The following is a 21,335-nucleotide window of genomic DNA, read 5'->3' on the forward strand; positions in this document are numbered from 1 at the left end:
ATTCCATTTGGTGTGCAACTGATGCCGCAGATACCGCAGCATGTGGTATTAATACAAGTATCATTATACGCAGGCATGCTCGGCTTAGGTGTTCAGGCTTCAAGCCAGAAATACAGCATGCAGTCCTCCTCATGCCATATTAATAGAGAACACTGATTTGGTCAACAAATGGATACCACAATAGAAAAACTTAAAGACTCAGAAGCAGCAAACGCAATGGGGGCATTACTCACCACTACACAGCGTGGTAATTTTAGTTGCTCGCAATTCAGGGGAGGCTTCAAACCATCCTCTACCCAGCCTTCCACCTCTCAGAACAGACATGGCTCCCATTTCTACAACACATGTTCCTTTAGGGGATCCTGCAGAGGCTCAAACAACAGAGGCAGAGGGAAGGCATCCACCTCCAGAGGATCTGCTTCTAATGCATGCCAGTGACTACGTACACCTTCCACCACCTCACACCTCTCCAGTAGGGGGGAAGACTCAACAACTTCTACTCACAATGGTCCAATATCACCACAAACCAGTGGCTTCTCTCAATTATCCAACATGGTTATTGTCTGGAGCTCACTTCCACCACACCAAACATTCCCCTCTCACTCACAAATTATCACTGGAACATCTTACTCTTTTCAAAGAAGAGGTACAATCCCTTCCTCTCAAAGGGGCTATAGAACTAGTCCCCTTCTCACAGCAAGTGTCTGGAGTATACACCCTTTACTTCCTTAAACCAAAGAAGGACTGGTCACTCAGGCCAATCCTAGCTCTTAGACCACTAAATCTCTACATTCTCTCTGAGCATTTCAATATGGTCACTTTCCAAGATGTCTTTCCACTGTTACAGCAAGGCATCTTTATGACATCTTTAGATCTAAAGGGCGCTACTTTGATATTCCTATTCACCCAGCACACAGCAAATATCTCAGATTCATTATTGAAGGAAAACATTATCAGTTCACAGTTTTACCTTTCAGGGTTACAACCGCTCCCAGTCTTCACAAAATGTCTAGCAGTAGTTGTTGTATATCTCAGATGTCAACACATTCATGTCTTCCCTTACTTGGATGAATGGCCAGTACGTTACAACACTGTCATCGTCACACTCTGATCACAGTGGATCTTCTTCACACTCTGGGATTCATGATCAACTTTCTCATATTCCATCTCCAGTCTATGCAGATACAGCCTTATGTAGGAGCAGTGCTCAATGGGCAGATAGGTTTAGCATATCCAAGTCCAGCTCGAATTCAAACTTTAATTTCCCAGTTACAGGGAGACCACACTCGCACAGTGAAGACAGTGATGCAGCTATTAGGGATGATGGCGTCTTCCAGTGCCATAGTACCTCATGCCAGACAGCATATGCAGCCCCTACAGCAATGTTTATCTCATCAGTGGTCTCAGTCACAGGGTCATCGCCAAAATCTAGTGTTGTTAGACTGCCATACTCACCGCTCTCTGCAATGGTGGAACCCCACCAACTTCAAGGGACAGCCCTTTCTGGACCCTGTGCATCAAATCACTCTGACTACAGGTGCATCACAGACAGTTTGGGGAGCTCACCTCAACAACTTCCCAATACAGGGTATATGGGATCCCATTCAACATGCTTCACTTATCAACTACCTGGAGCTTCCAGCAGTTTTCCTAGCAATGAAGGCTTTTGTTCCACAACTCTCCCACAACCTGGTTTTAGTCCGTACAGACAACATGACAACCATGTATTATCTGCAAATAAACAGGTGGAGGGGATGCGTTCTTCTCAGTTGTCCCATCTTGCTCAGACAATATGGAAATGGGCAATTCAACACCACATTCACTTAGTGGCAGAGTATCTCCTTAACATGGATAACCAATTTGCAGATGTCATCAGCAGTATGCAGCAACAAGTCCACGAATGGGAACACCACCGACAAGTCCTTCAACAGTACATTCTAAAGCAGAGAACACCCCAAATAGATCTCTTTGTCACCGCAGAAAATGCAAAATGCCAAAACTTTGTGTCCAGATACGCACACCCTCAGTCCAATGGCAATGCTTAATGGATAAATTGGTCAGGAATATTTGCTTACGCCTTTCCACCTCTCCAACTCATTCCGTCTCTAGTTCATAAATTGAGGCAAACCTCTCTCACCATGAACCTGGTAGCTCCCAGATGGGCACGTCATGCTTTGTTCACAACACTTCTGGATCTGTCAGTAGTTCCACACCACAAGCTCCCCAGCAGATCGAACCTTCTCACTCAAAATCAAGGACAGATAATGCATCCACACCCCAAATATTTCAACCTTGCAATATGGCTCCTGAAGTTCTAGAGGTTGGTTACTTAAATCTTGCACCAGAATGCATGGATATTCTAAAAGAGGCATGTAAACCTACAACCAGACAGTGTTATGCTGCAAAATGAAAATGTTTTGTATGCAACTTTCAACCTAAACACATTGACTCACTCAAAGCTTCTGTCCAAGACATTGTTTGTTATCTCCTATATTTGTAGAAAGCAAACTTAGCATACTTGTCTATTCGTCTTCATTTAGCAGCTACAGCTGCTTACCTCTAAAACAGACAATACATCTGTTTATTCAGAATTCCAGTTATTAAAGCATTCATGGAAGGTCTCAAGAGTCATTCCACCCAGGGTACCACCAGCACCATCCTGGAAACTTAATGTTGTTCTTACTAGGCTCATGGGTCCACCTTTTGAGCCAATGCATACATGCCCATTACAATTCCTTTCATGGAAAGTGGCTTTTTTTAGTAGCTATCACTTCCCTAAGGCGTGTAAGTGAACTCCAGGCTTTAACCTTAGAAGAACCATTCTTCCAAATACACACCGATAGAGTAGTTCTTCAAACAACCCCTAAATCCCTTCCAGAAGTAGGTTCACAATTCCATATCAACCAATCTGTTGAATTACCAGTCTTTTTCCCACAACCAGACTCAGTTGCAGAAAGAGCTCTTCACACACTAGATGGTAAAAGGGGTCTCATGTATTATATTGACAGAACCAAACTGTTTAGGAAATCTAAGCAACTTTTTGTAGCATTGTCAATGCCCTATAGAGGCAACCCAATATCAAAAAATAGTATAGCTAGATGAATAATCAAATGTATTCAAACTTGCTATGCTAAAGCAAAAACAACAGTTACCTTAGATCCCCAGAACACATTCCACTGGGAAAAAGAATGTGTCTATGGCTTTTCTATGTAACATCCCAATAGCAGACAAATGTAAAGCTGCTACTTGGTCCACACCACCTACATTTACTGAACACTATTGTGTAGATGTTTTAGTACACCAACAAGTCAGTGTCGGCCAAGCAGTGCTCACAACACTTTTTAAAGCAACTCCAACTCCTACAGACTAGCCACCGCTTCTTTGAAGGAACTGCATTACAGTCTATGCAAAGCATGTGTATCTACAGCCACACATGCCATCAAACTGAAAATGTTACTTACCCAAACAGCCACAAACAGATGTCTATAAGGTAAGTAACATTTCCTTCTTTTACATTCCTTAAGAGTGTTTTCAATTTCAAGTCAGGCAAGAAGTGTGGCTGCAGCGAACTCCACTAGAGAAGTGGAGTTTACTTACTAGATAATCATGTGTTGTATGAATGGCCTCATACATTACTCAGCGAACCTTCAACATAATATGACCTGGGAGAGAATAGTGGCATAGTTTTATGATGCCGGAGATGTGTTCACAATTCTCATCTTTGGTTATTAGCCACAATATTCAGGACAGTTCTAAGTGACACCTAGATGGAGATAGAGGGACTTGCCAAAGTAATGTAGCCCCAATCTGTGTGCAGACGTGGCCTTGGACTCTGATATTACAATTGGTAAGGTAGAGCTTTATGTTGCAGAGGAGGCTGTTCCTGAACCTACTAATTTGAGATCTTTATTTTCATATTAGATAAAAAAAGACTGAAGTCTATGTAAAAATCAAGGAACTGCAAGAGAGAGGGGGGATTGGGCTTTCAGATTCATACTTTTAGCCCTGCTTGTAACTGTGGCTGCAGTGTGCCATTATTGATCAGGAGATATTTATTTTTATTAGTTATCAAACACCTAGATGCAAATGATGCTACAGCAGGAATTGTGCCTTTGCATGTTTTGGGCGGTGTTTTTTTTAGGTGTAAGCTGACTTAATGGTATCAAGAGATATCTTGCAGGGTGGACAATACTCTTACCAGGTTCAGTTGACTGGGAGTGGTAATATGTATAATACCATTTGAACAGTTTTTTTGTTACTTGATGAAGGGGAGGTGGGTCATTCACATGTATTTGGATGAGGTTAAAGGGTCTTTAATAGGGATTGTTAGTCAGTGGTGCTGAAAACCAGAGCGACGAAGGAGTAGTAGGATGTAAGGTTTCCCTTTGGTGCTGATCCTTAATGCAGTGTTCCCAGAATTGACTAGTGGTGGTCTCAGTAACACCCCTTAGGTGAAACCCAGACTGACAGGGTTGGAGTAGCTGACCCTGATGTTAGTTGAAGGGTGGCAGCAGAAGAGGTTTCACTGTAATGAGTACACGCTCACACTCTGAACATAAGCATGGGAAGCATTTGGTTCTGCTACTTCCTTACAGTGTCTTGCACAGTTTAGGTAGCTGGAATATGCCTGAGCCAAAGCTAATGTAACCGCCATATCATACCTCCAAGCTGAACTAGGGAGTTATTTGTGACTGTAGGAAGTTAGCTCTGTATAAACTATCTCAAAGTAAGAGATTGTGTGCACTGAGTCCAAGGGTTCCCCTTAGAGCAGTGGTCTTCAAACTTTTTAATGCCGCGCCCCCCCCCCCCCCCAGTTGAAAAAAAAAAAAACATTGGGCCCCCCTCAGAATTTTTCACAATTATTTTAGAAAGATGGCAATGTTTAAACAGGTCTAGACCTATTTAAACATTGCAGTTAAGTACTGTTACCTTTTTTTAAACTGCAATAACATGCTTCTGCTTAAAACAAAGGCATGTTATCTGTATAATATTTCTTTTGGCCAGAGTTTGGCGCCCTCCCTGGGATCACTTGAGGCCCCCCAAGGGGGGCCTGCCCCCCAGTTTGAAGACCTCTGCCTTAGAGGTTGATAGTGGCAAAATTAGATAATACTAATGCTGTATTTTGTGGTAGTGTGGTCGAGCAGTAGGCTTATCAGAGGGTTTGTTGTACACCGGCAATAAATGAGGAACACACACTCAAAGACATAACTCCAGGCCAATAGATTTTTATATAGAAAACTATCTTTTCTTAATTAATTTTAGCACCACAAGATTCAAGATTTTAGGTAAATACATAAAATGCAAGGTACTTCACACAGGTAAGTATAAAACTTTGATTTAAAACAGTAGTGCACACAGTTTTGGTTAAAATGACAATAAGCTATTTTAAAAGTGGACACTGCACAAATCAACAGTTCCTGGGGCAGGTAGGTTTTGGTTAGTTTTTCAGGTAAGTAAAGCACTTACATAGTCCGTCTCCTGGGCATAGGCAGCCCACTGTTTGGGGTTCAAGGCAACCCCAAAGCCACAGCACCAGCAATAAAGGGCCGGTCAGGTACAGAGGTCAAAGGAGGGTCCAAAACACATAGGCGCCTATGGAGAACAGGGGTGCGCTGGTTCCAGTCTGCTAGCAGGTAAGTACCTGCATCCTCGGGAAGCAGACCCCAAGGTTGTTGTTTTTTCGAGCACCGGGGGGGAGGGGGGAGGGGACACAAGCACACAAAACACACCCTGAGCGGCACAGGGGCGGCCGGGTGCAGTGTGAAAAGTAGGTGTTGGGTTTGCTGTAGAAACCAATGGAGGGACCCGGGTGTCACTCTGGTGACACCCGGGTGCACAGGGGGGCTTCTCGGGCCAGCCACCGACTGGCCTAGGATAAGGGCCGCCTGCTGGTCACTCCTGCACTGATAGGTGGTTCCTCTCAGTCCTGGGGGCTGCGGGTGCAGAGCTTGGTCCTGGCGTCGGGTTCCTTTGTTACCAGGCAGTCGCGGTCAGGGGATGCCTCTGGATCCTCTATGCAGGTGCGGCTGTGGGGGTGCAGGGAGGTTGACTCAGGGTGTCCACGTCGTTGGAATTGCCTGGGAGTCCTCTCTGCGGTGTTGGTTGTCCTGAACTCGAGCCGGTGAAATTGGGTGCAGAGTGTGAAGACTCACGCTTCTGGCTGGAAGTGAGAATCTCTTTAAAGTTGCTTCTTTGTTGTAATTTTGTTGCTGTTTCTGGACAGAGCTGCTGTCCTCTGGAGGTTCTTGGTCCTTTAGGTGCAGGTCAGTCCTCTGATTCCTCAGAGGTCGCTGGTCCCCCTGGATGCGTCGTAGTGCAGGTTCTTTGAGTCTGGAGACAGACCGGTAGGGCTGGGGCCAAGTCAGTTGTCGTCTCTGCGGGGCTTTCAGGTCAGCAGTCCTTCTTGTTGTTGTAGGTTGCAGGAATCTGATTTCCTGGTTCCAGGGTCGTCCCTAAATACTAAATCTTGGGGTGTGTTTAGGTCTGGGAGGTAGTAGCCAATGGCTACTGTCCTTGAGGGTGGCTACACCCTCCTTGTGCCTCCTCCCTGAGGGGAGGGGGGCACATCCCTATTCCTATTGGGGGAATCCTCCAAACTCAAGATGGAGGATTTCTAAAGGCAGGGGTCACCTCAGCTCAGGGCACCTTAGGGGCTGTCCTGACTGGTAGTGACCCTTCCTTGTTTTTCTCATTATCTCCTCTGGACTTGCCGGCAAAAGTGGGGGCTGTGTCCGGGGGGCGGGCATCTCCACTAGCTGGGATGCCCTGGGGCGCTGTAACAAAAGGCATGAGCCTTTGAGGCTCACCGCCAGGTGTTACAGTTCCTGCAGGGGGAGGTGAGAAGCACCTCCACCCAGTGCAGGCTTTGTTCCTGGCCACAGAGTGACAAAGGCACTCTCCCCATGTGGCCAGAAACTTGTCTGGTTGTGGCAGGATGGCAGGAACTGGTCAGCCTAACACTAGGAGTCGGACTGGTATACAGGGGGCATCTCTGAGATGCCCTCTGTGTGCATTTTTCAATAAATCCCACACTGGCATCAGTGTGGATTTATTGTGCTGAGAAGTTTGATACCAAACTTCCCAGATTTCAGTGTAGCCATTATGGAACTGTGGATTTCCTAATTGACATTAGTACCAATTATACCATCAGTTCTCTGGCACAGAAAACTTCTGGAAGAGTTACAGAATGGGGCCTCAGGCATTTATTTGGCTCCAGTGGTGTTAACACAATCAAGATCAGGCACAACATGTGAAATGACTGAGAACCCTCCTACAGTAAACCATATTGAAAAAAAAACATTTCCATTCTCCCCCTGAGGTGACCAGATCATTGAAAGCTAACCATATAACTAAAACTCATTCAAACGCTAGTACACCAGAGCAACATAAATTCAGAATACCATCTAAAGATTTTGTTATATCTGTACTGATCATTGTGAATATAGCACCACAGAATGTATCAGCAAGCTTTCTTGAAATCAAGAGGAAACAGATTATGTAGCTCACCCACTCTTTCACCATAACCAGCTATCAAAGGCAGATGGGATAGGGACAGTACAAATGACAGACATAGCGTTGTTCTTTCTAACTGAGCCAAGGTTAAAAAACGCTGTACCCTTGGATTATTTGCCCAATAAGATCCTGGCTTGGCCAAAGTGGAAAGGTGGACCAAGTGTAAAGAAGAGTGTGAACACTTTGAAACTCAGGGGACAAAACTTTACTGGGTGAGATGCATTGAAATATTGCCTAATAGTTGGATAATTAACAACAAACCTTCTGGTGTACTTATGGAAAAGCAAAACCTTGGAATATATGTCTTGCTTATGAAAGCAGCTCTTGATAATTTATATAACTGTCCCATTTTATCCCAAATTGAATTACATGTTTTAAACTCATTTGTGCAAATTCCCTTGTAATAGACGTATCATGCCTCCGCTTACCTAGACAGTCCTATCTCTTTTTTGTCCTCTGCCATCCTATTTGTAATGCTTTTTAATGTTGCCTCATGCCAAAGTATATTTTAACCATAATCAGCTATCAAAGACAGATGGGCTAGAGGCAGTATAAATGACATACATAACATTGTTCTTGCAAACTAAGTCAAGGTTAAAAAACTCGGTACCCTGGGATTATTTGCCCAATAAAATCTTGGCTTGGCCAAAGGTGCAAGGTGGGCCAAGTATAAAGAAGGGTGTGAACACTGTGAAACTCAGGGGACACAACATTACTGGGTGAGATGCATGACAGATTGCATAATAGATGGATAATGAACACAAAACCTTTTGGTGTACTTATGGAAAGGCAAAACCTTGGAATATATGTCTTGCTTATGAAACCAGCTCTTGACAATTTATATAACTTTCCCATTTTATCCCAAATTGTATTTACGTTTTAAACCCATTTGTGCAAATGCCCTTGTAATAGGCAGATCATGCCTCTTCTTACCTAGACTGTCTTATCTCTCTATTTGTTTCTCTCTGCCATTCTATTTGTAATGTTTTTTAATGTTGCCTAATGCCAAAATTTAATTTAATAAGATTAACTTGAGTAACTAATACCAACATAGGGTTTTTGGATTTAGTTTGTGACAGATCTCTTAAACCTTTTTTCCATGAGGGGTGGTGTATGATTTGACCTGTGTTTAGATCGATTGGATCCAGTTTGTGAGGAGAGAGATATTGTATGTGTCTAGGAGTAGTGTGAGAGCTTTTGATATGTGGAACAAGTGAAAAATGCTGATAATCTCGGCATCAGATTATCTGATAATCTGCCTTGGGATCCCCAGATAAAAACAAAGCAGAGCCATGTTACACCATAGAGCACTGGTTGTAGCCAGGAAGTATTCTTCTAGTGGAACGGACTCCCCGGCTCTTGATGTCTACAGAGCCACTGCTTTCGCTGGGGCTACCTATAGAGCAGAGATATGGGGTTGTGCTGAAGTGTCCTCATTAGTTTAAACTGAAAATAAAATCATGAGGTCACTGCTTAGTTTGTTCTTGAGTACACCTCTGATGCCTTTACATTTTGATCTATCATTAAGCAAGGTAGACTCTGCGGTCGTTTTTAAAACTCAGATGCGTTGGATACAACTATGAAACAGCTTTGGAACTGGCCCCTTACCGGGATGTCCTAGTCGAACTTATCAACATAGATAAAAGTGTCTGTACTCCATGGCTCAAGAAGATAAAACATATTTGTGCAGCCACTAAAATGGAGCAAGTATGGCAATCCCCATCATTAAAGGGCAAAGATAGTTTCCAAAGTGAAGAACACTTTCTGGGCATTCACATTATTTAGAAAATGGAACGACCAAAAAGAAGGGCGTATTACTGAAAAATTCCTTCAGCATAAATGTATTTCCAGCTTCGAGCCCTGTCTGGACAGGATCAGGCCTGTGCAAGCCAAAACTCTGTATATTAAATTCCGAATTAGTCATTTACCACTTATTTTACAGGCACATGGGGCAAGAGTACTACGTCATCTATTGACTGCAATTTTTGCCTAATGCCCCCAGAGACGGAAGAACATATATATTTTTTTTTTTGTCCAAGCCTTGTTCTTCCTCGAAAAAGGTGGATTGTCCCAATTTGTAAATTAATGGGCATATAATACATTACTGGGAAGCTGACAGTCTCCAGAGATGCGATACGAAAGAGGAGATTGTTTTTGCCACCTCAGGGTTTTTACTCTGGGCATGGGGAATTAAATCAGACAATCTTGCAAAAGAGGCTTGATGAATGATTTTTTAAATTTAATACATGCCCTTTCCTTCACATGTTGTATTTGCACTTTAGAGATCCCACTCTTGCAATTTTAAAACATGTACTTTTATGATGGTTTTTAATAGAATGTATGTCGGAACAACGCATGCCTGAACAACGACCGCGTTGTTACCACTAATGCCTTTACCACAAATGCCTTAACAATGATTTTTCGATGTAAAGGCATTCCTGATAAAGGCATTAGTGATAGGCATGCATGGTTCCAGCATGCGTCCCCCTGACCCCCACCCCTAAAAATTACTGTGACCCCCCCCACCCCCTCCACTAAAACCACGCCAACTCATCCCCACCCTTGCCCCTAAAACTACCCCAACCCCCACCTCGTTCCTAAAATTACCACGACCCCCACGCTGCCCCTAAAACAACCCCAACCCCCACCCAATCCCTGAAACCTAAAGTACCCCAACCCCCACCCCTAAAACCTAAAACCACCCCGCCCCTAAAATGACCCGACCCCCAACCCACCCCTAAAACCACCCCAACCCCGCCCCTAAAACAACTCCACCCCATCCCTAAAACCTAAACAACCCCAACCCCCACCACTAAAACCACCCCAACACCCCTGCCCCTAAAACTACCCGAGTCCCCCACCCCGCCCCTAAAATTACCCGACCCCCCAACCCACCCCTAAAACCTAAACCCACCCCTAAAATTACTGCAACCCCTCATTCCACACCTAAAACCACCCCAACCCCCACCCCTAAAACCTAAACCACCCCAATCCCCCACCCCTAAAAACCGAAACCACCCGACCCCCCACCCCAAATGCTAATAAATACCCAACCCCCCCCCCACTCCGCCCCTAAAACTAAAAATACCCCTCCCCTAAACCGCCCGACCCTCCACCCCTAAAACTAAAAATACCCCGACCCCCACCCTCACCCCTAAAACTAAAAATACCCCTCCCTCCACTGGCCCTAAACCGCACCGACGCCCCCTCCCCTAAAACCCCAACCCCACACCCCGCCCCTAAAACTAAAACCCCAACCCCCCCACCCCTGCACCTAAAACTAAAAATACCCGACCCCCCACCCCGCCCCTAAAACTAAAACCCAACCCCCACCCCGCCCCTAAAACTAAAAATACCCCTCCCTCCCTATCCCTAAACCGCCCGACACCCCCTCCCCTAAAACTAAAACCCCCCCACCCCGCCCCTAAAACTAAAAATACCCCAACCCCCCACCCTGAAAACTAAAACCCCAACCCCCCACCCTTGCCCCTAAAACTAAAAATACCCCCACCCCGCCCCTAAAACTATAAATATCCCGACCCCCCAGCCCCTAAAACAGCCCCACTTACCTGACTCATCGTGTCGTCGTCCTCAGCCGACTCCCTTGTTCTGTGCCTTAACCACGCATGTGCGTGGTTCAGCACATGTGTGGTTAAGGCACAAAACAACGAAGTTGTGGTTAACGAAAGCGTTGTTCCGCTTTCGTTGTCCACAACTTCGTTTTTATGGAGTCGTGGTTCAGGGCGTTTCCCCTTTTAATAATGTTTCTTTTTAGTACTGAGAATTGATGTGGATGTAATAGTGTGTTTAATGGCATGTGTAGTTGTAGATGCACATGCTTTGCATAAGTCTACCGTCTAGTATTGGGCTTGGAATGTTACAAGTTGTTTTTCTTTAAAGAATATTTTCGAGTTGCGAGATCGTGTGACTCCTCCTCTCGGTGATACTACACATGGGCATCAAGTCCTTTGTTAGATTGTTTTTTCTCCGCCGTTGGGTTCGGACGTTTTCCTCTCGCTCCTGTGGATCTCAGTTTGGTACTTCCGAACTTTATTCTACCTTTTCTTTATACGTCGGTATAGTTTGATAGTGTTTTGTACTCTTATAGCCGATCCAGTTTAAATCGTTGGGGTCGATTTCACAACCTAAGGGGGTGACCTCGCCCTTCTTGGGCCTACTTCGATGTCAGGCTGATGGAACGAACTCTGGTTCGATTCTGTCCTCAGTGTCACACCAAATTTCCATACACCGACCACCATTTGGTGTGCAATCTGTGCCTGTCTCCAAATCACAGAGAAGAGACCTGCGACGCCTGTAGATAGTTTTGATCCAAGAAGACTCCCTGGGACCGAAGAGTGCATCGATTAGAGATGGCATCCAAGTCCACATACGACACACCCGACATCTTCAGAGAGGAGCACGTGCAGAAAGAGGAAAGTAAAAAATTCGATGCAGCAGGTCAGAGAGTGGCTTCCCAAGCTGCAACTCACTGGAGGATATCGAATGACAGCATTGGACCTCAAATATGCCTATTTCCACATTCCCATATATCCAGCACATTGAAAATACCTAAGATTTGTCATCGCAGGAAAGCACTACCAATTCAAGGTGCTACCATTCTGGATAACAATAGCACCATGGGTGTTCACCAAATGTTTAGCAGTAGTTGCAGCATTCCTAAGAAGACAACATATACATGTGTTCCCATATCTAGACTGGTTAATAAAAGCCAGTATAATTCACCCTTGCCAGCAACACACTCACTACACTGTAGATCTTCTACACGGTTTGGGATTCACAATCAGCTACCTCAAATCCCACCTGCAACAACTTGTAACACTCCGAGTCCAACACTAGATGGAGGGAGGATTTATGCAAAGTATGTGAATCTGCAGCACTACATGCCACGAACAGATGTCTTCTCGGTAAGTAACATTTTTCTTTTAATTTATCTATGTATGTACTACTTTTATGGTTTTTATAACCCAAAATAAATTAAATATTGATTGATAAGTCAATATTAATGATTGGGGCAGAAATAATTTCAACAACATATGTGTTGGGTTTCTGTGAGTCTGTTATATTGTCAGATTTAATGGTATAAAATAGTGGTGCATCTAGTGTTTTCTTGTATACACTCGATTAATCTTATGATGTATTGGTTAAGGAAGGTGGATTTCTGCTGTGACCATCGGGGGCTAAAAGAGGTAGATGTAAACTTTTAAGGCCTTCAATAGTACTCTGTGTTCATTCTTATCCTCAAGGATGGATTTTAGATTGTTGACCAAGATCAGACTGATTTTGGCCTTTAAATGCTGTCTTCAGTTGTGCAAGATCAAGGATACTTATATTTTCAATTGCACAGTCCCATGTGTTCTGTGTTTGCACACCTCTCTGAAAATAATTATGTAGTGTATAAATATTTAAGCTCCATATATATTATTTCACAGTGCATCATGCAGAATGACATTCTTTGAGTTTATTGAAAAACATACGTTTACAGGCAATAAACACATTTTTTTCGTTGTAGAGGGAACAAGTCATATGGAGATCACTCTTTTTTAATGATTGTTTTTTTTTTTGGTTTTTTTTTTTTTAGAATATATGAATATTTAGAGCTTAAAGTTTTTTTTTTTTTTTTATGTCATATAGAGGTTTCCTACTTCTGAAGCCATACTTTGAGATTACAGTATCCAATCAGAATACTGATTGAACCTTTAAAGTTTAGATATTTTTTTTAAAAAAAGAAAATGTATGCAGTGTGAAATACAATGGAGAAAAGGAACATTTGAGCCTCTTGCATCGTTTTCCTGTTTTTATTTTGCTACCAATTTCCTCTGAGTTTGCTGACGAGTCTGCTACTGTATGTGAGTTTTTCCCCTTGGAAGCAGCAGTTGAGTTAATTTTTTGGGACAGATGATGACATGGGTGTTTGTTGTCTCCTAGAATGAGATCTTAACGGTGGAGAGTAATGTATAAACTGTCGGTTATAGTGGTGAGACGGGAGATCATCTGTATTTGTTTCCAATAACTCTTAGGAAGTTGTTAAAGGAGCTTTAGATAATTGTGAATAGTTTATATTACCCTTAGTCTGAGGAGATAACAAAAAAAGAATAGCATGATAGTTGGTCAGTTTAGTTGTTGAGCTTCTTGATGGGCCGATTGTGGCAGCTTTGCCTTCCTTGTATTTACGGAAAATAGTATGAGTTTTCAATAGGGAAAAAAAGCTGTTATGAGTGGAATACTGTAATTATCTCAGCCACTGATGTTTCTTAGAGCCACTTTCTAGTCCATTATTTTCCCACTATGTCACTCTAGATAGCGACCACCCATGTTCAAATCAAACCTGGTTCGGCTCCCAACAGGAACAGTTTAGACTAAACAACCACTCAGTTCATCTCTAGAAGATAACACAAACAGCTCAAGCCTGTTGCCAGACGTCTTAGGCCTCATCAGTGATTTACAGTTCGAGTCAAATGTCACTGTGAGTACAGGATTCTGGTCTGGTTTGCACACAAGGCATCTAACTGAGGAAAACAAGTGTGATGGATATAATCCTTGAATGACTCTAAGCTACTGGTAATCACTCTGCCCATTTTTCAGTCCGTTGGCATTTTTTTTTGCTCACTGTCCCACGCCAGACAGGCAGCAGCAGTTTGAAATTCGGCCTTGAACTTGCTCTAATATGAACAGCGCAGCCCGAAGTGAGTTCACGTTTTCTGTAGACAGGAAAAGAAGCAACCCCAGACCAATTTCTGCCTTGTTGGGTCTCTTCAGTAAGCGCAGCTTGAGTTTAATTGTGCAGTTAGTGCGAGACACATATGGGCATCATCATCCCACTTGGCAAAATTAATTGGACTATTGCACCCTTCACTTTTCTTGCTTTTCCCAGTACTGCAATTGATTGCAAAGCCTCCTCTTCCCCCACCTAGGTGCCCATTGTGAATAAAACAACGTAAGTGTGAAGTTAGTCATCTTGCTTTACTTTATTTTTGCAGCAATCGCAGTTCTGGGAAGGTTTGTTTTGTTTCATGTGTGAAAATAATCATACAGTTCTTGTACCCTTATGTATTAACGCATTTCCCCTTAGGCATAGAATGGATAAAACTCATTGTGACATAAGGCTTATAGTTACTGGTGATAGGCTCTGTTCGGTCTGATCCAGGTTGAACTCCCAGGAGTTTGTTCATGCACCTCCAAGATCCTTGTCGCCTTCTTCCTTGTTCCTACCTGGGACAGCACTGTGACACATGTCCTACTCACAGTTTCTCATTTTCTGTGCTGATGTACCACTGATGGGCTTGCCACATATAAATGACCAGTGTAATGGTCCTTGCAGTATCAAGCACATGTTCATGGGCGCCCAACACCCTCTTCTCTGTAAGGGGCACCAACCAGTTATGAAACCAATGCATTTCCTTCTTGTCTCGTACTACATTTTTACAAGCCCCCCTATAGATTAATATCTATTGAGTAACAAATCCTTCACGAGGTAGTCAGAAACTAGTGCGAGTTACTGGAACCCTTTACCGAACAATGCACACAGAATAGAAGCCCACGCTATAATTTTAAAAGCGTTTAGTTTTATATTAATGCCCTGTTCTGGTGTATGATATATGAAAAGGCGTAATCGCAGATATAAGCATGATGATGAGTATATTGAGGGCAATACATGTAAATAATATGACAATTGTCAACATGATTGATGATATATATGGTTGGTGCAATCTGAGTGGGAATCTGCTGGCTCAGGTTCCTTTCTCTCTAATCCAAACTACTGTTGACATTGGCACCAAAATCTTTCCAAAATGAGTTGGCTCCTAAATCGTGTACACACGCACAGTCGCACACAAACACCTGCTCATCGACAAAGCCACTCTTCGACTCCATTTTGTTACGTTCTGCCAAAAGGCTGATAGTGTGTCGCTGGTGTGACCTTATTGCATACTGTTTGCTGTTGAAGCGCATTCTGAATTGTCTGAAGCTAGTCTTTCTCTGAGAGTCTCTCGCACTGAACTTTATATAATATTTCTTAGCATTATTGTGAGAAAAAAATATGCCTGTGTGGTTTGTAAGATGTGATAGAAACGTGTGAATTCTCTTGCACATTTGTGTAAAGCTACTGTTTCCTTCTAAATACAAATTTAGCAGGAATATATGTCATATTGGACTACTGATGCACTATCTGCCTATAACACAAACGTTGTACTACTGTGAATACATATAAATGAAATTGCAAACAATAATAGATGCACTGTACAATTTATGAAAATGATACTGACATGTAAATATAGGTTGTGAGGGGGCTCAAAAGTAATTAAGGCAAGGAATACAACACCAATACAATTCTTCTAATGCCCATCTTGATTTTAAATATGCTAAAACTGTCCGTCCTGGCTTCTGCACGATTGTTCATGTTACCGAAGGGTTTAAGCACCTCAAATTCCAGACGATTAATATTTTTGATCTGAGGGTGTTTGCTAAAGCTGTGGGATCTTGTCGAGGAAGTACCTACTGCTGAAGGACTTCCTCCTGTTTGTAGATTTCTTTACTGCTTTTTCTATCCTTCGAAGAGTGTTGACCACATGTCCTTTCTCAACAAAAATAAAGAAGTGTCAGATGGGTTGTAACATCCTTTGTTTCTTAACCTTCTGTTCCGGAACAGGGAGCAAGAGCAATTTCAGAGAAACCCCGAGAGCTACAATGGAGCTGTGCGCCAAAACTACATCTGGTCGCAGGACTACAATGACCTGGAGATTAAAGTGCCAGTCCCTAAAGAGATCAAGAAAGGCAAACAGGTAACTAGCGCAGGCACAGACTCGCAAGTAAGCACCCATATCAGTCAAAAAACTATTATTGATTATTGGGGCCCTCTTAACCCAACATGTCAAATCAAATATGTTTTACTCTGCCTGTCCACGGTCCTCTGTTGAACAGCTTTGTTAAACCAGCTCACTCAGCTGTACCATTGGCAGACCTATTAGGATTACGCCACAACTGAGGAACATGTTATGTGGTAGGTTTATCTAAATTATGCAGCAATAAAGGCAAATTATGAGGCATAATCTGTGGCGGTATTATTTTGATCCATTTGAGCTGTGAATATTTTTGTTGACGTCTGTAAATTATGCAGCAATTAATGTAGTACAATTAAAGTGCAGTTATGGTTGTGAATTCAAACTAAAAAATACAATTTGCAAGTTATGGTTAGCGCTGCAATTCATAACTCACAAAAAACTATAATTCACACACCATATGCAGTGCTCATGGCCTTACTCACGATGTGACCGATTCATTGACAAAAATATTCTTAAGGTTCTACCTCACCCTCGCCCCCAAAAAGACAAAAGCTATAATTATTACTGTTGGATTATACAGTGTTTTAAGTTTGTGTAGTTATTTTTGTTTAGTATTTAGATTTTTTTTAATTTGTTCATACAAATATGGTGAATTCATAAGCAATGATTTGGTGAGCAAGTTGTGATGGCATAACTTGTGCGAGTTATGCATTAAACAGCTAAGCATAACTTGAGAATTTCAGTTGTTTTCTGTGTTATTTTGCAACCATACCTTTTACTGTGTATTTTTAGGTGAGCATCTGAAGTTTTTTAAACATAATTTAATGTGTTATTATCAAAGCTAATCCTAACTTCAGTTCAACATTTTTCAGTGACTTTTTTTTTTTTTTATCATATACTACATCCAACTTCTATTAAACTGTACCCTATTGCTCACACCCTTCCACACAAGTAGGCCATGAGTCCTGGCCTTCGGTAAAGTGCCCTGCCCAGCACCCTGCAAAATGGTAATCCCTGCTCTTCCCAGCCGAAGACCATGCACCTCAGAGGAATGTTTGGGAGCCCGACCCTGCACCTTCTTATTTTATTTTCTTGGATCTTTGACCCAAGGTCTTCTTGAGCACTTGCAGGATTGTGAACTCCAATGAGATTTGCTGATCTAGTTCTGCGAACCAAGTTCGAGGTCCAACAAGGAACCAAGACCACTTGCCACAGGCTTGTGGACCTAAAAGTTTGAGGGGAACGAAAAAGAGAGAGGGGTTCCAGAACCATGGGTCTTCAGACCCCATTGCAAAAACAAAGTGGTTTTGAATTTTGTACCCAAGGTGTGAGATGATGCTTCCTCATGGGTCTTTCATTTTTATTTTACAGGACACAGGGATCGAATCCCCAAGTCCTATAGTGGCAACCTCAGCGTTTTGCTTCAAGTTATTGCCAGCTGATCTGAGAGTTTATGGCCCACATGTCTGGCTTTGGATCCACAAATCAGAAATGGAAGACTAGAGAAAAAGCTCACTCATCCAATCAGATTCGTTTATTTTAGGAATTAATTTGGGTCTGCAGACTAACATTCCTGGTATCTTTAACTGCTTAACTCATTCAAGCTCATTCCGAGATATTTTTAAATATACATTTACACCGAAGTAAAGTGAGGCATTTCCTTAGTAAATTTCTTTCATACAAAGTTTGCTGTCACTTTTATTTACCCCACCACCCAATTTACAGACCTGCATTAAACTTACCATGCCAAACCACAATCAGATTAATTTTGTTTCTGGAAAATGTAATGCACAGTTGTCAAATAGCAGAAAGATTATTAAGAAAACAAAACCCCTGACTTGTGCTCCATGGAGGACTTTGAATCTGGACCCTTAGTAACATCTTAATGAGAGCTGGTCGACCCCACTAACCGAGAAGCACTTGACATCCCATTACTGGGTGGCTGTTGACTTCTTCCATCAAATACGGAGGTCTTCAAACTTTTTGGTTCTGAGCCCACTAGCCAAAATGTCTTGAAGTTGTCCTCCTTCAAATTGTTATGGCAAGGAGTGGGACTAGAGTTGGGTCAGGGCTGAGTGCAGGGATTATATAATTTCATTGGTACTTTCTGTATCTCATAATCCTCAATAAATATGAGAATTATAAATGCATCAAACAAAAATGGAAACTGATCAAAAACACTGCTCCCTATAATTAGGACGTTGTGAGCCCCTCAAACTCCCTGGTCCCAAAGAAATCCATTTGTTCCACAAATGATAGCTGTGGCCCTAGGAAAAAGGCTGTCTCCTTTGCTTCTTTCACCCCCCCCACCCCTATCCCAGGCAATCATGCCAATCTTAAAGCAGGCTTGCTCTCCTGGTAAAAATAATAAACTCCAAAGTGCTGCCTATCTTTTCGCAACATGAATGCCCTCAGCCGTAACATTTGCAGTAAAATGAAACCCCCATACCCTTTTTGTAAAGTAGAGCACTCATAATTGTGATATAGTGGACCCCTCGCGTCCCAGGCCCCAGTGTCACTACACCTGTTACACTAATGATAGCCACTACATTGCAAGCAGGCTGTCTTCTCTGCCCTTTGTTAAAAACATGGGATTCCCATTTTATTGTGGCCCCTGTCGCCGCCATCTCACTGTGGCCCAAACAAATGTATCTTCTCTGCTTAAATTTCCCCCTCCCTTGGGCCATTGCTCTAAGGTCCTAAGTAACACTGGGACAGCAAAGATGCAGTGGACCATAATGTAAGCAAGGAAAAAATATTAAAATAGCCATAATTGTGGTGTGGTTGTTGGTTTATTGGGGTGTGAGTCTGGTCAGGCATCAGCCACAATCCCTTGCCGGGTAAACCACAAAGTCACTAAATTAACCTGTGCTTAACCCTGGGTAGCGTTGCACAAAAAGCAGTCAGGCTTAACATGCAGGCAATCTGTAAAGTATTTTTGCAACTCACAAATAGTATTAATGTGAAAACACAACTCAAGAAAAGTCCCAAACCGATTTAGAAAGATAGAGTACGTTTTAATAAATAATTTGACACCAAACCAACAAAAATCCAACCGGAAGAATTAGAGTTATGTTTTTTAAATGTTTAGTGAAAACTAGAGCTCAAAAGATAAAAGTGCCAATCATGGACATCTCGTCGTCTGAGACCAGTTCAAAGTATGGCTGACTGTGATGCAGCGCTGTTTGGATACAAGAAGTGGATTGGGCCCTCTCAGCGCTTATCTTCGACTTGGAAACATTTCTGAGAAAAATGTTCTGAAAAGGCAAAGTTCAGAGAGGCAAGGCTGCAGGAGGTGTTCGAAGAGGGACTGTCATCGCCTGAAAGCCTTGGATAGAAGCCGAGGTGAAGATTTCTGCGTTCAGACATAGGGCCTGATTTATATTTTTTGGCGGATGGGTTTCGCTGTCACAAACATGACGTATATATCGTCTGCCATATTACGAGTCCAATAGAATAAAATGGAATTATAATACAGCAGACAGGATATCCTTCTCCTTTGTGACCCCATCTGCCAAACTCTAAATCAGTCTCTTACTTTTTGGAATGGAAGTCAAAGATCCAGTGGGATGAAGCAGTGGGCTGTAGCTGGACATGGTTCTACAAGGTCTAATAACTTTTTGGCGAAGGACCGCTGAGAAGGGTTTTCTACTATGTAGAACATCATAGCGGAAGAAGCTGCAAAGTGAATCCAGCTGGTCAATCCACCTCGGTTGGATAGCAGAGCAGGTTGCTCCAGGTCTCCTCCTTGTTCTCAGAGCAGATGTTTGCTAAAAAGTCCCCACCTGTGAATTTTGACTATTTTGCCACGGTTAGCACCAGTTCCAGGGGTCCAGGACTGGGGGGGGCACCACTGGAAGGTCAGACCTCACTCAGGCTGGGTCCAGGTACGGGTTCAAGATGGAGGAAGCCTTTTGCGCCCCTGTGACTCTGAACAGAAGGCCTGCAAACTAGCCCTTGTGAGTCACTCTGGAGTTCCTAGGATAGGTAATGTTTCAGTCCTTATACCCAGGCAGAAGGAAACCGGCCAGCAGGGCAACAGGACAGCAATTTAGAGGGCAGAAGTCCTTCAGAGCAGCAGTCCGGCAGAGTGGCCATCCTTCTAGCAGCACAACAGTCCTTCCTGGCAGAGTATCCATAAATCAAGAAGTATACTGAAGAGTTGGTATCTGAGATTCTATTTGTATTCCCTTGTACCCTGGTTTTGGAAGGTGGAAGAAGCTTCTAGGCAGTGGATTTGAAGTGCATGGACTTTCCTTTCTCCCCTGTCTTGGCTCCAAGCTGGCTGCAGTAACAATGTGGAGTCATTATGCCCTTTGTGTGAAGGCAGAGTTAAAGTTATTCAGTTGCAAGTGGGGCTCTGGTCAGCTCTGCCCCCTCAACCTGCCAGTAGATGACCTATTTAGGCACACCTAATCTGTCTATTATGTGACTGTCTGTGGGGAAATTCCCAAAGTCTGTCACTTAGACCCAGTCATGTGACCCAAGACTAGCTACAGACACAAAAAGAACAAGGTGACGAAAACGCCAGCTTTCTAAAAGTGGCATTTTCAAAGTTTTGATGAAAAATCAGACTTTACCATTAAAGAGGGTTGGGTTAGGGTGGGGCGGTGTGGTGGGGCATTGGCTCACGGCCAAGCAATTGTGGGTGGGGTGGGGAGGGAGGTTTTGCAGGGGGGCACACAGTTTGGTAGTGGTTCAAAACAGTGGATCTCAGCAGGGTGCAGAGCGTGAAAAGAACAGTTGGGGGACAAAGTTAAGGAGAAGACTACAGTTTAGGACATAGGTCAGAAAACCAAATTGCTAATTGCAACAATGAACATTTGTGGGCTCAATGACGGCAAAAAGCAGCAGTTGGTAATCAATCAATCATTGCATTTGTAGCGCGCGCTACTCACCCATGAGGGTCTCAAGGTGCTTGAGGAGAGGGGGAGCTGCTAAGGCTCGAACAGCCAGGTCGAGGAGTCTCCTGAAGGTCAGTAGGTCCTTGGTCTGACGTAGGTGGATCGGGAGGGTGTTCCAGGT

The 21,335-nt window shown here is 43.2% G+C and overlaps 1 protein-coding gene across 2 annotated transcripts in view; it reads left to right on the forward strand.

Annotated features, from left to right (window-relative positions):
- Window positions 1-21,335, forward strand: part of NUDCD3 (NudC domain containing 3) — a 204,566-nt gene that overhangs the window by 86,838 nt on the left and 96,393 nt on the right. For both annotated transcript variants that reach the window (XM_069214287.1, XM_069214286.1), the window contains one exon: window positions 16,178-16,310. In XM_069214287.1, the coding sequence (XP_069070388.1) occupies window positions 16,178-16,310 (133 nt within the window). The remainder of the gene's footprint in view (window positions 1-16,177; window positions 16,311-21,335) is intronic.

This window comes from Pleurodeles waltl, chromosome 11 (assembly GCF_031143425.1).
Source record: "Pleurodeles waltl isolate 20211129_DDA chromosome 11, aPleWal1.hap1.20221129, whole genome shotgun sequence".
Classification (NCBI taxonomy): domain Eukaryota; kingdom Metazoa; phylum Chordata; class Amphibia; order Caudata; family Salamandridae; genus Pleurodeles; species Pleurodeles waltl.